The sequence below is a fragment of the Daphnia magna genome, linkage group LG8 (assembly GCF_020631705.1).
Source record: "Daphnia magna isolate NIES linkage group LG8, ASM2063170v1.1, whole genome shotgun sequence".
Classification (NCBI taxonomy): domain Eukaryota; kingdom Metazoa; phylum Arthropoda; class Branchiopoda; order Diplostraca; family Daphniidae; genus Daphnia; species Daphnia magna.
The window spans coordinates 1,651,250-1,664,787 of NC_059189.1; the positions used below are offsets into that span (position 1 = coordinate 1,651,250).

Genomic DNA, 13,538 nt, shown 5'->3' on the forward strand with positions numbered 1-13,538 from the left:
TTTGCACTCACATGCGGTACGGACAGGCCATAAGGTCCCCATTCTCTCCTTATTATTGGCCATGAAAGTTCACACAGTCCGACCATATTTGGCTGTGGGCCATGCCGGAGAAAAATGCAATCGAACGAGAACTCCGCATTGCCGTGGTACACATCACTTTTAATCATCTCAATTGGTTTTATTTCTATGAAAAAAAATTTTCTTCTTTTTTTATCGGTCACCAGATTCTATAATCACATGATTGAAAATCCGTACAAGTTCCGGCGTTGTTTTCGTTTGCACCAATCAACTGTCACACACCTTCCTTTGCCGAGTGGAAACTAGGAACTGATTCGAACGTTTGGTCTGCACCTGGACTATGAGTAAGTTACCTTCTCTCTTTCTCGGAATGGAAACTTATTGTTTAATCGATGAAACCGGATCGGGATGCATATCCTACACACACACACACACACACAAATATAGCTTGTAACGTTACTCGTCTTTTCTTTTTTTTTGCGTCAATGATGGTGGATCGCATGCCTGGCCCTATTCTTTCTTTTTACTCATTTTTCTTTTATGTATTTTCGTTCACAAAGTTTCCGCCTCGTTGTTCCATTCGTTTCTGATGTTTTGCTTTTCTCTCGTTCTTTTCTAGCGCGCAGTGATAAGCTGTCACGATTTATGCAGAGTTCAATTCTGCGTTTAAAGAAAATTGAGGTAAAAAAAAAACGGGCAAAATGCAACAACGAAAAGTCAAGAACTTGCCACATTCAAGTGCAGCCTATTAGCAAATGGTTACAACCCCGCGCAATTCAAAAAGCTGAAAGTGCTACATAACTAATCGAATTATGGTAAGTGCAAAAGATGTGCTGAATTTTTTTTCTTTTCAATTTTCTTCCATCCTTGCTATATTGATCTTGGTTTTTAGAGATGCAAGTCTGAAAATGAGCGGGCTACGGATAACAAGGGAGGAGGAGAACAAGTGTGCAAGCAGTCTGGAGTACCTTATAACATCATCCACTCCAAAGTGAATAATGGACCGCAAGCGCTTGGGATTCCTTTTCGCTATCCATTTTGCAAGGTAAGATCCAACATAGACGTACACGGTCTAAAGATGGTAACAAGGGGGGGGGGGATTAGAAATCGCTGGAAAAAAGACACCATCATTTCGAATTACAGGTCGTACTTACAATCTATTCACAGCACACACGCAACATCACAAAACGTAGTTGGTCATGGCAGGCGGTGTTGGAAGATGAACGGCCCGTCATGTCTCATTTCTACAATAACCTCATTATTAATGTTTTTCCGCCCTCTTTCCCCAACGGACCCTTCTCCCCTGCATATTTTGCGGTTCGCCCCGAAATTTTTTTCTTTTTTTCCCGGTGTAGTATCTATAGAAGGATCGAAGTTGTAGGCAACACAGAGAGCGTGAGGGGTGATTTCGAAATATTCCCGAGAGAAACAAAGAAGGGGAGTGGGAATGATTCTCATCCGCCAAAGTCATCATCTAAATGGATGCATAGTTTTTCACGTTTAGATGCCACTGCCGAGATAGAAACTCTCCCGTTTTTTTCTCTTACTCGCGTGAAGCTACTGGGAAAATATCCAGCGTGAGCATGTGAAAAAAAAAAAAAAACTCGATATGGTAATGAAATCGTAAAAGATTCTGGCTAGATTCTCTACTATTTATAAGGGCAAGTAAAATGGCACAAAAGACATTGAAGAGATACGTTCGAAAGCGGGGTCGGTGGTTGAGACAAAGACTAATAGAAGTTCATCAGTCTTTTAGAAGGGGAGCTGCTCGCAAGGGCGTCTGTTTGCGTATTGGTTCCAGCAATTCAAGCACTGCCTCCCCACGAAAAGTTTGCCAGCTGCATTCTCAGCATCATTTAGTAATTCCGGTCTCCATTAGTTGCCTTTAGCTCTGTTTGCTGCGTGCGGGAAGATTAGCGGCTGTTGTTTGCCTACTCCTTTTTGCTTCGTCCACATCATCTCTCTTCTATGGCTGTCATAGCAGACGCTCGCCGGAAACAAAAGCAAATCATTTTTTTTTTTTTTTTTTCAAATAATTTTCCATCGCGTTTTTACGCCTTAAGTCTCATCTACATACCTGAATATACGAGCGAAAGGCAACACTCGCCCTTTTTTTTTTTTATTTTTTACTGGCTCTCGTATTTTATGCGCACTCTCAGCGACAGCAAGGCGAGGAACAGAAGAGAGTGGTGGATGCAGCGTTAGAGGGTTTAAGAGTGATCGTATAGACGTATCGATTGACAAAGAGTCAAAGTATAGTCGAAAATTTACTATGTGCTACATGCATCGAACGTCAGGAGGCAAAAAGCAATAAAAACAGCTCAGAAAAAACCTGGAGGCGGCTTCTGCCATATAATACAGATTTACAATATATATTTCCCTTTCTTTCTTTTTTTTTGTGCTTGGATTTGTTTCTCGGTAGAGGAAAGGTTCTCCCACGTAAACACACGTACGTATAAAGAATGGGTGGAATAATAGCCAGAGAAGAACAGGCGTTGTGTGTCGATGTTGTTTTGGACTCGCCCCTCTTTTTCCTTTTCGCTCGTTCCTGTTGATTCTGCACAGCAGTGCACAGCTGCGCAAAGTGGCTGCTGCGCCACGACATCGAATGAAAAGAGCGAGTTGATCCCGATGAGGAGAGGAGAAAAGTTTATAGAGCATGACCCGAAGCGACGTCCCGGCCAGTTGTCCCGCCACTCTGGTCATTGGCTGCTGGGAAACCTGACAATCCTGTACTCTTGTCTTATTGCATTAATTTTCGCGTACTAAAGTTTGCCTCAACGACGTTCTTCAAACAGCTGATGTTTCCCTTTGGCGTGTGTTGTTATTTCTACGTGAGGGGGAGGAAATAATTTTTGAAACGTTTTTTTTTTTTTTTTCAAGTAGTGCGGTGGTGTCTTGCTGGAACATTTCATGTTTTCCCTAGCAGTTTGTTGTGTTGTCAACTTTTTCACAAAACCAATGGGCTCCTGGTTGCAACGAATTTACGGCTGCTGTACCAGCGCTGATTGGTGCTGGTGGCCCAGTTCAAGGTAAACACATTTTGTTGTTTGTTTTTTTTTGTGAAAACAATTTCCATAACTTTAGTGGAAAGGCAACAATAATCGTAACTCGTAAGCTTGTCGGCAATATTGTCAACAACTTATTTTCTTTTTCTGCGTCTTCGTGATTCACGTATCGTGCTTATTATGGACGATGGAAGAGGGGGGGAATTCGTGTTTATGTATGTATACACACACCACATATAAAACCAAGGACGCCCTTGCTAGCGGCGATATTAATTTCGCTACCGACATGCCATACACCCGCATTTTTTATTGCGATCGGTGCCTTCCTCTTTTGACAGTTTCAGAGAAATGATTTGCAGCCAACGGGAAGAAAATACTATTGGCTGTTGTTGTTGTACGGCAATGTTTCATCCGTTTCCCTGATAATGGCACCAGTCGCTATGAAACCAATAGAAAATGGTGCTTTAATTAAAAAAAAAAAAAGGAAAGATCCCAACACCTGTTGCCCCCGTTGTTAGCGGGGCCAAGATGAATAGAGTTGAGTGCTTTAAGTAATGTGTGCATGAAGTGATGATTACCCCTTTACCCAACGCTGCCCGCGGGATAACATCTGGTCGGAGATGTCGCCAGCTGGATACAAGCCGGTTACATCGTTTCTCCAAGACTGCTGCTGTTGCTGCTCTATACCTAGTGGCTCTTCCCATTAGCGGATGCCCGATTGCATGTGTGTTCTCATTTCATCCGCCCTTCCCATTTCCTTGCATCTTTCTTTTCTCTCTCTCTCTCTCTGGTCTCACTCTTTTGCTAATATGTTACACGCTCTGCTTTTCCGCTTTGTGGACGTATTTCACAGGAAGTATAATCCAGCAGCGGCATCTGGCAGAGACGACGCCGACGACGACGCTCTGATTGAGGTAATCAGCTTGCGCCACTAAATCGCTCGTGCCCCGTACACGTAGGGGCTCGTGTTTGTGTGTCTGTGCGCGCTCCCTTTTACCTTAAAAGAAAGAAAGAAAGAAAGAAACGACAACTGTGTTGTTGATGTCGTTCTATTTGGATTATCGATCTTTAATTATTCCATTGCAGGCAACTAGCAGCTTCGACGCAAACAACGGGTAAAGACATTCATTATAATTATACGGTTTCGATTCGTTTGTCAAAGTACGTTATCTCTTAATTTATGCGCTGTCGTCGCATACTCGCCAGGATCGCTATCCTTTCCCGCGGCAAAATTAAGGTATAATCCTCGACCTAATATGTAGGAAGAAAGAAAAAAAAAAACCCTTTTCTTTTAGAATTTTGCCCTCATTTTGCTTTTCTTTCTTCCTTTTGTCAATAAAAGTATGTCAAGTCGGGAGCGGTGAATCATACGGGATCTACACATATCGGGATTCCCATCATCGATCCGTTGATTGGCCAAGATTACAACAGTTCACGACCGGATCGGCACAATCATCATCATCAACAAAGGCAGCTGTTCGCCCAACTTCATCAGCACGCTCGACTTTTGGTCAACAAGAACATCTTTCACTGGCATCAGCAGACGCACCATCAACATCAATGGTGGTGGGATTCGAGCACTCCGCCCTCGTCCGTCGATCTCGAATGGGAACACGAAGGTATGTGTAGCGCCTGCATTCCTTTACGCTCTTAGAACCATTACTTAAATTCTTAATGGAAGCTGGCCATCTTTTTTAATACATCCATCATTTTATCGACGCTGTCAGACAATTACGTCATACTCTGGCCCATTGTATGTCGGATGGAAATAAATTAAGAGCCAAAAGAGATGATGGTCGTTCACATAATGAAAATATAGACACACCTGGCTCAGGCTTTCTCCTATTGGACGTAACGTTATTTGCTGGCCTCCCCCTTCAAGCATTAAATAAACAGACGGCCTGTTTGTTGTCCTCGTTTCCTTTACGTTTCCGTCTGTTTGCTTTTAGGGCGTCTATTTGGACGTGTACGGGGATGAATTGATGCGTCCTTCCTCGTGTATGTGGACACAAACTACTGACCATATCCGATACGCTTTCTCTTTCGCTGTTTATTTTTTTTTATTGGTATCAAAACGTGTCTTTTTTTGTTATTGTGCCATTATTAAAGGTTTGATGCCGCCTGTGGTGGAGTCGGCCAGTGAGGAAGGAGATCGCGACCACGACGATGTAGATTTGTACGACACAGCCGATGAAGGAGAAGAAACGGGAGCGGATAGGACAACGGCCGGAAGAATAATTCCAAGTAGCGACCGAAACGATTCGATTGTACATAGATCTCCGTCACCTGCTTCTGCTTGCCACTCTCTCGAATGGGATTCCAATGGCGACGATTTCTTTGGTCACGACTGCCGACCAACACCCAACATCAAGTCTTTCTCATCGTAAATGATCCAGAATTTTTAATGTTCTACTTTGTTTTGTTCTATCGCATCAGGATGGGTGGTAGATTGAAGAATTCAAACGACGATTTTTGGAAGTAAAGAGAATAAAATACTGGAAGGGGATCAAGAGATTTTTCAAATATCCCGAAGAGCATCAGAGAATCCGAAATGTCATTTTGAAAAATCCAAAATCGGAAAGGCAAAAAAATAATAGATGACGACCTGCTACTCTTCCGCTCTTCGTGTTTTCCAGATCAATAAGGCACCAGGCATTAAAAGAGTGCAAGCCTCTTTTTTCTTTTTTGTTCTGCTCTCTTATGGAACAATCGATCCGCACGTTCCCGGCGTCAGAGATCTACCCCGTATATATATACATGTGTGTATGTGTGTGTGTGTGTATGTGTGTGGTGGCTCCTGTCGGCTTTACACACGGTCATGGATGGCGATACACGGGCTGCGATGTTCAGCTGAACAAACTCGACACCTCCGCGCGCGCGATATCATCCGAGAATAGTGCCGGTGATCAAGCGATTCCAAGGCCTTATATATATGAATGTGTGTCTTTTCTGTAGGTATGTATGTGTAATTGAGTTGTCTTCCATCTTTGCCTCGGAGAGGTAATCAGAATGATGAACCCAAACGGTTAGGAAATGAACTGTCGTCGCTGCTAAAAAAGAAAACGGAAGCAAATCGTCTTTCAAATGTCATATCATTATTTAGCGGTGCCCCGTGCTCTGATAACGTTATGCTGAACGAATGTTGGCGCTTGTTTGAGAGAATCTCTTGGTACCAATAGATCCGTATCGCATTACGCTGTGTGTGTGTGTGGATGGATTGTGAATGTATGGTTTGTTGGGAGAGAGAAAAACAAAAGTGGATTATAGTATAAAGTACGCCCAGTCTAATCGATTTTTCATCAATCTGGAACGGATGGCAAGAAAGAAAGTTGTTGGCATCAGTTGTACGGAGGGGAGGGGACATGTTATCATTTTGTTCTGTCACATCATCTTGAATAACGCAAATATAATCGATAATTTGAGACTGTTGTTGGCGTCAGCGCAATTCCAATTTTCATTTGGCAGCAACCAGCAGACATTTTTATTTGATTATTCGCGTTGTTCTTTGCTTAATCAATGATTTTCCAATTTATCCTTGTTTCGCAAACTCTTTTATTGCTTTTATTTTGAATAATAATCATATGTTTGAGTAGCAAAGCTTTAGCCCAGCGTATTCTACTGCTGACAAAGACGTAGTGTCAAATGTTTTATTGCAATTTTTGTTTTTCTTTTAGAGCTCGGAAACTTGACAGTTATACATGCCACTATCTTTCTTCGTGAGTTATATGTACCACACGAAAAGTTATTCTGCACCTTTAATGAAATTTTTGCCACTTGTGGTAAGTTGTCTTCTTTGGGATGATGGGTATCATGTAACACGCAAATTGACGGATGGCTGCCGACCTATTGAAACTTTTTTGTTGATTTAACTTTTGATGGAAACCGAAAAGAAGAAAGGTATCAAGAGCGCAAAACTTTTGATGAGTTCTTTTTTGACGTGCTGGTAGATATTCCGGCTTGTCGAACAAGCAAACCGTGTGATTCGCCATTCGACGGCTATTTTGCATGCGCAGTATCAACTTTTCTCAAAGTCAATGCAAAAAAGAAGTCCACCCTCAAAGTACAGTGCAACATTGTAGCGAGCCCATGGGGGAAACTTTAAATCCAGTTGTGGAAAAGCCTGAAGGGACAATGGATCGTGTCGCTTGTACAGATCGGATATCAAATTTATAGTAGTTCAACAGTTTTCCAATGATAACATTTTGTTTCAGATTTCATTCATGTCTTCGATCCAAGCCTTCAGTCGAATGAAGAAACGATGGCCTACGGTCGCGTTTTAATTCGGAGGATGTGTGGGTGTGGATGTGTGGGTTTTTCGTGTTAAATTTCAATGTAATGCGCAGCGCAATATGTTACATAATACAGAATTGGCGCGTCACGTAAAACCCAATCACGCTGAAGGACATCTATTGGTAGAAGAATAATCTACTTCTTAGCGAGATTTGAACTGAATTGTTTAAACAAAGATTCCCACGTTTTTTCCCACTTATAATGTTTCCTTTCTAATTGTATCATAAAAAACAAGGTAACGTAATTGCTTTTCATGTTATTTTACCAAAATTTTCATTAAGGGAAATCAAATTAAAAAAGTGAAATCCTGCAACGTCGGGAAATAGTGTCAAGTTTTAAGTCATCCCAATTGCCAATCCCACACATAACCTTAAATAACATGTGGCTTTGTTTTTAGACAATGCTTCCAGGCGTGAAAATCAGCTGCAGGTGATAATTGGGTACAAGAAAGCTTTCCTTCACAAGGTAAGGATTTTTTTTTCTTATATTCTCTGCAACCTCCCTTTTCTTGTTTTCTCTTCTTCCATGCTTGATTTGTTCGAAACAAATTTTGTGTTGAACATCTTGGAAGTTAAAAGCAGATGGTATCACTTAATCATATGCTGTCAATTTGGTACAATTGATGCATATTATTTCCATCTTCAAGTGTAATTGTAAGAACAAACCACAACCAGGTTTTCAGTTCATCTGATACAAGTGCTGCGAGCATCTATGAAATGAATGCCATTTCACCCTATATCTTTAATGACAGATTTCTTTATGTTAATAGAGACGAAGCTTTCATTTCAACTATTTGTTACACAAACATGTGCCCTCAATCAACTTTCCAGCTTGGAACAGAAGTAATGCCATCCCTGGCTGTGATTTAGAGAAACAAATAGAAACTGTGTTTAGAAAAAAGTTTCAGAATGAAAAAGAGAAACAATTGTTGTTGTAATCAATATGATCTATTGCATAGTCAAGCAAGAGGAAGTTGATTGTAGTGCACTGGAAAGGAATTTACCGTGACTTGATTGGTTGTGGCTTACCGGGAAGACGAGAAATTTGACTAACAGAAAACTTTCGAATTTCGATTACTATTACAGCTGTCCCCTGAAGTATTTCCCGGGGAAAAGTGATGGTACCAAAATTATAAGTTGTGTTCATAAAAATTTGTCTTTAAAAAACCTATTTGCATTAAATGATAAAACTAAAAACTTCATCAACATGGAAGATGTTGTGCTCTTTACGTTGCTCTCCTTTCGCATAAAGGATAAAAATTTGAATATTACTCAAGGCTATCATGCCAACATCTTTTTTTTTTCTCACTCTTTTGGCGAGAAAAACGTTAAATTTCATGCAGACACCGGTAGTTACTACAGGTTTTTTTTTTCAAAACAGGTCACCTCAATTTCATTTAAAATCATGTCAGATCCTTTAGGCGAAAGACAAAACGCAATTAAATGATACATTTATAGCAGTGGAATGGAGACACTGCTAAAGTTTATTGCGTGGTTAGCTAAACAAATAGCATTCCAGCTGTATGTTGTTTTTGTTATTTGTTTTTTAAAACAAAATGAATGATAGGCAGTTTGCAGTTATGTACATTTCACGAATTTCAAATCAAACCGCGAAGGATTTGCCAGAAAAAAATTAACGACGGTAGATTCCTTCGAGCGGCGTGAATTTGTTGTAAGTGTAGAGTTTGGAATCGCCGTATCCGTAGTACAAATGTCCTTTCCCGTCATTGTCGTAGTACGGGTATCGGTAAGGGGGTCTAATAGAAAAGAAAGTTCAGCACGTTAGGCAAAAGATCTAGATGGTACCAATAAAGTTTAGTTGTGCTCACCGCTGATAATAAGGAAAAGGGATCTTGCCCGACGCGTAACAGCACACCATCATTGCAGCCAGGAACAATAACACCATCTAAGCGCAAATGACGACGAAGATTTAACAAAACAAAGTCGAAAAGAATTTCCCAACGTGATTGTCTCAACTACAAAAATTTGCTTTCTCCATTGTAAAACTTTTGCTCAAACTGTCAATGTTTCAAAAAGAAATTGGAGCTGTAACAAATTGAGAAAGCTTGATAACGGCTATATTCGAATTTCCGACAATAAGAAAAGATGACTTGATTGTTTCTTTGAAGACGTGCTTTCACCTTCAAAGGAACAGCTATCAGAAATCTAGGCAAAAGAATGGTAAAGACCACTTACTGTCAGTTTGATGGACATCATTCTCTTGAGGTTCAAGGACAGGTGACTTTGAAAGATAGCGGGCGCACAGGTGAAGTATTTCAGGGACGACAAGAGCTCAGGTCTGAACGGTCGAGACGCCGTACAACGAGTGTGTGCCTTCATGTACGCCACGCTGGATTTTTATAAACCTTCGCTTTCACTTCTTTCTTTCCATAGCACTCCACCAACGAGGGGAGGGAGGAAAAGGAGGAGAAAGTCCTGCTTCCATAAATGCTAGCTTTTGTTTTGTTTTTAACCGCGCCAACGACGATGCCAAACTTTGCGATGAATTTAGTCGTCACGTAATTTATCACCGTAATTGCGATTCGTCGTGTGGTCACTATCAGTGGATACGCCTTGTTGATCCCAACCCTTTTGCCGGGAGAATGTTTGTTTTGTTTGTATGTTTGTCAGGTGGTTAGGTTCTCCAACTGAATTCTCGATGACAAAGGAAATCCTTGTTCCGACGTATCAGCAGTTTGAATATTTGGGGTAGACAGACGTCCTGTATCTGTTCAAAGTGAAAGTCAAGTTGGATTGATGCACACCTTGATAATTCTTGTCTCTTTGAAAGAAAACGGAACAATGACGAAGTAAGCGGATATGCATCTTTTTTTTAAATTATTTCTTTTCTTTCTAGGTCGGCAGTCCAAGATTGATCATTCCGTTTGGCCTTCATCCCCTGTTGAAATCGTCTGAAGTTTGCCGGAGGAGAAAGCTCTAGACGTCATGCTATGGCTAATAGACAATACACTGTATGCATATTGACCCCCCCTACCATCCATCTGCTCAGAATTTCGAATTGGGGGAAAGTTAAAAATACTTCGGATGCAAGAATGATGAGAATACGTTGGTAAGAGAATAAAATTGTCGTGTATGATCTACTCGTGCTTGAATATGTACAGGGAATGTTTTCATTCGTTTTGGACAGCTTAGTTGTGGTGGTAAGCAGGTCTGGCTGGTCTCTCCACTGATCGAAGTCCACCGGTGCCGAAATATGCAATCAGTTTGGACCCACGAGGTCCGTTGGCTGCCTGGAATGCCGGTGAGAGTTGGCTGCTTTTGTAAGGATCCACGGCAAAATCGTATTCGTGAAACAGGTGCGGAGAGCCTGTAATCAATCAAACTTGGATTGCAAATTCTGATCGAGAAACTTTGTTGTACCGATTTACGACGACTGAGTAAGTATTTTATTTTCTAAAAAATTTTAAGAATAAAAAAAACAATGTAAAGAGTTTTTACCGACAATAGCTTCGCTGGTTGGTTTTGAGTAAACGCCGGCCAGTAGGATGCAGACCATCATGAAGCACTTAATCAAAAACTAGCGATAAAATGTTTACAAAGATAGTAGCAAAGTTAAAGCCTGAAAAATTGGCTCATCAAATAATTTTTTTTTTTATTTCATGCAAATAGACGTATATTTTTATTTTGAGCGATAAGCTGTTTACGACTTCGACTGCCAATTTGAAAGGAACAAAACGGCGTGATTTCTTTTGCGTTTGAGAGCGCTGCATATCCGCGTGAAAGCGCGCGTAACTTGTATTCATGAGCTCAGTGACACCTTTTGTTTATGCTCGTCTAACTTTCTAGCACGAGTCACTGTCTGTGATTGTTTTCAGATCAAGATGAATGGAATTAAAAGTCCCGACACCAACCAAACCTGCTATAACATGTGTTTGTTTGTTGTGTTTGTTTTTTGTTTTGTTTTGTTTTTACAGAAGAAGAAGTGTACAGGAGACGGCAATGTCCGGCAGTCACACGTCGAGCGCTCTCACTTTCTGTTTAACTTGGACGATATGTCAAAACTCGATCGGGTCGTTATGAAGGTAACGTTCTATTAAAACTAAAAAATAATTGCTAGATGTTTGATCTTACCGAGCACGAGGTCATCTTTGCTGATTGTTAAATTAGGGGCTGCGCGAAATTGTGTGAAGATGAAAGCGAAGTGGAGACTTTGAGATGTCGCTGAACAGTGAGAGCTAAACCGGATTACAAGGGACGGCTATATATTTTTATACGGTAGGCAGCTCCTCCTTCTTTTTGCTATTGCTTGACTGAACACTCGATGCATCACCGCCCACCACCTGTATTTATTTTGTATTCACCCCGGACGTTTTCCAGCAAAGTCCAGCAAATACTCCACCGAAAAAAATGGCCCGCTACTTTCTATCAATGACCTCGACATCGTCTACAGGCCACTTTTTTCTCTTTCTTCCATGTTCTCTCTTTCATTCACCTTCGTCAACAAAAATCCGAGGGTGAAAAACTTCGTTCCTGATCTTATCTTATCTTTCCTTTTTCCTTTTACAGGTGAAAGAAACCGATTTCGGCTTCGTCGTCTCAAGACTTTTCTACTAGATACGAATATTCAAGCTTCATTATATGGAAAGAGATTGACCTGCTTTCGTAAACGTAAGACGACATCGCACTCAAGTGCTAAAAGGTGAAATTTTTCCTTTTTGCCAGTTCAGACGAATCGACATTAATCATTTTGGGGGAAATAACTGTGAAAGTGGAACTTGTCACCTTTAGAACTGCAGCAAGTCGCTTAGTGATTTTTGGGGCAATCATTTTTGAATATTCGTATTAACATTTGATCGTCTTTTAAATAATAAGTTGCATTTCATTAGCTCACTCGTGGTTAGGCTTTCAAGAAAACACTAGAGAATGGGCTACGTGATTTTTGTGATGGGGAGCGGCGGTCAGTGTTTGCTGCATTGTGTGGTATGGCAGGAAGTTTGATGGCCCTTACGTCCTTGAAAAAAGAAACCCACTTTCGCTATCCAGCAACTAAGTTGGAAGCGTTTCCGTCCAGTTTTCACTTTTTTCTACCTGTCAAACTACAAGCACGTGCTTTTCGAATGGAACGATCGTACACTTGATAGAAAGAGCAAGTTGGACTTGGCCTACTTTTCTGCAACCACACGCACATAGCTACCGTGCCGATGTTTTTCTTTTCTAGCTGGCGTTTTCAGGTTCACTGCTCCGTCTCCGTATTGTATTTGAAGACACAATCATTTCACTAGGAATTTCTCCGTTTTTGTTTTCTTCCGAAGGAAGAAAAATCGGGTTCAATTTTCTGCTCGTTTAACTGAAATGCCAATCGATTAAAGCAATTTTCTTCGTACTCTTTCACTAATTGCAATGTATTCATTTAAAAAGTTAACGTTGCGTGGGGGTAGCAAGAGGAAAATACGTAAATTGAATCAGGGTGTGGATGCCGCAAATATAATGGTCTTAATAACGAAATGGAAAGCAACGATTGCTAACGAAAGCGAAAGTCCCGGAGAATAAGTTTGTTTGCGACAGAGACTAGTGATGTAATAGTTCCTTATTTCGCGTGTACATGTCTGAGTGATTCATTCAGTATTTTTGTTTCCCCCTGCCTACATTTGGGAGGGGAGCTGATGCTGTGTAGGTGTAGTAACGAAGGGAACCCTTTACTATAGATGGCTAGCGGCGCCGAGGTGATTTGACCCACTTTCCAGAAAACAAGGGGTGTAAGAAAAGGAAACGAGGATTCCAGCGACGGTCAGCGTATTCCAGAATGTGAAGATAAAAAACGCATTCAGTGAGGGGGAAATAAAAAATTCGGTTTCCTTTGAAAAGTGAATGTGGCGTACGTGGGCCCTAGCAGGTGCGTCGCTCAACCAGGTAGAACTTTAATTTCCTTGTAATCACAATTCTAGTATTGCAGGAAATGTCGCTTTCATTCTTCTTATACGAATTGATTTAAAACTTGAAATTAATTTTACGAACCCACTCCCCATCCCCCCCCAAAAAAAAAGAAAAAAAAATATTTAGAAATGGAGACTTAAAAAGTTATGCCATACCTCGTCATGCGCAATAGTTTGGATTTTTTACGACCGGCCATTTGAATTTAAAAAAATTAAGATATGGCGATCTGCAGATGAGAAATGGCTTTTGCTGCTTCGTCAAAGTCATCGTGACACATACAGTCTGTTTCACGACGTGCAGCCTTATATTAAGGTAATGTTACGATGTC

At 40.9% G+C, this 13,538-nt stretch overlaps 3 protein-coding genes and 1 long non-coding RNA gene across 10 annotated transcripts; 2 read left to right on the forward strand and 2 right to left on the reverse strand.

Moving 5' to 3' along the window:
- The first annotated feature begins 6 nt into the window (after positions 1-6).
- On the forward strand, positions 7-6,448 carry LOC116929267. 7 transcript variants are annotated; one of them, XM_045178108.1, is made up of 10 exons: positions 7-146; positions 225-362; positions 638-833; positions 911-1,063; positions 2,905-3,050; positions 3,880-3,940; positions 4,113-4,141; positions 4,233-4,263; positions 4,369-4,645; positions 5,136-6,448. In XM_045178108.1, exons 3-10 carry the CDS (start codon positions 831-833, stop codon positions 5,411-5,413), a joined length of 978 nt encoding a protein of 325 aa, XP_045034043.1. In that variant the 5' UTR covers positions 7-146; positions 225-362; positions 638-830; the 3' UTR covers positions 5,414-6,448. The 7 variants fall into 7 exon arrangements, with proteins under 7 accessions (XP_045034043.1, XP_045034046.1, XP_045034045.1 ...); XM_045178111.1 differs by lacking the exons at positions 7-146; positions 225-362; positions 638-833 and having other exon boundaries at positions 946-1,063; positions 2,902-3,050; XM_032936451.2 differs by lacking the exons at positions 7-146; positions 225-362; positions 638-833; positions 911-1,063 and adding an exon at positions 2,677-2,834.
- A 2,314-nt stretch (positions 6,449-8,762) lies between these two features.
- Positions 8,763-9,675, reverse strand: LOC116929269. Its single transcript, XM_032936458.2, has 3 exons — positions 9,512-9,675; positions 9,145-9,221; positions 8,763-9,072 (listed from the first exon to the last, which is right to left on the reverse strand). Exons 1-3 carry the CDS (start codon positions 9,653-9,655, stop codon positions 8,949-8,951), a joined length of 345 nt encoding a protein of 114 aa, XP_032792349.2. The 5' UTR covers positions 9,656-9,675; the 3' UTR covers positions 8,763-8,948.
- Positions 9,676-10,386: 711 nt separating this feature from the next.
- On the reverse strand, positions 10,387-11,580 carry LOC123466546. The gene is made up of 3 exons (XM_045178112.1): positions 11,408-11,580; positions 10,775-10,853; positions 10,387-10,643 (listed from the first exon to the last, which is right to left on the reverse strand). The coding sequence occupies exons 1-3, from the start codon at positions 11,420-11,422 to the stop codon at positions 10,465-10,467; spliced, it is 273 nt and encodes a 90-aa protein (XP_045034047.1). The 5' UTR covers positions 11,423-11,580; the 3' UTR covers positions 10,387-10,464.
- Positions 11,440-13,186, forward strand: LOC116929281. Its single transcript, XR_006650530.1, has 3 exons — positions 11,440-11,551; positions 11,843-11,975; positions 12,982-13,186. It is a non-coding gene; the product is annotated as an uncharacterized LOC116929281 (long non-coding RNA).
- Positions 13,187-13,538: the final 352 nt, after the last annotated feature.

Excerpts from the sequence above, each read along its gene's own strand:
- LOC116929269 (XM_032936458.2), bottom strand. The coding sequence starts at position 9,655 with ATGAAGGCACACACTCGTTGTACGGCGTCTCGACCGTTCAGACCTGAG. Across the intron at positions 9,222-9,511 it reads TGATGTCCATCAAACTGACA|ATGGTGTTATTGTTCCTGGC; the intron begins GTAAGTGGTCTT and ends ATTTGCGCTTAG. Across the intron at positions 9,073-9,144 it reads CCTTTTCCTTATTATCAGCG|ACCCCCTTACCGATACCCGT; the intron begins GTGAGCACAACT and ends CTTTTCTATTAG.
- LOC123466546 (XM_045178112.1), bottom strand. Across the intron at positions 10,644-10,774 it reads AACCAGCGAAGCTATTGTCG|GCTCTCCGCACCTGTTTCAC; the intron begins GTAAAAACTCTT and ends GATTGATTACAG.
- LOC116929267 (XM_045178108.1), top strand. Across the intron at positions 1,064-2,904 it reads TTCGCTATCCATTTTGCAAG|TGCGGTGGTGTCTTGCTGGA; the intron begins GTAAGATCCAAC and ends TTTTTCAAGTAG. Across the intron at positions 3,051-3,879 it reads TGCTGGTGGCCCAGTTCAAG|GAAGTATAATCCAGCAGCGG; the intron begins GTAAACACATTT and ends CGTATTTCACAG.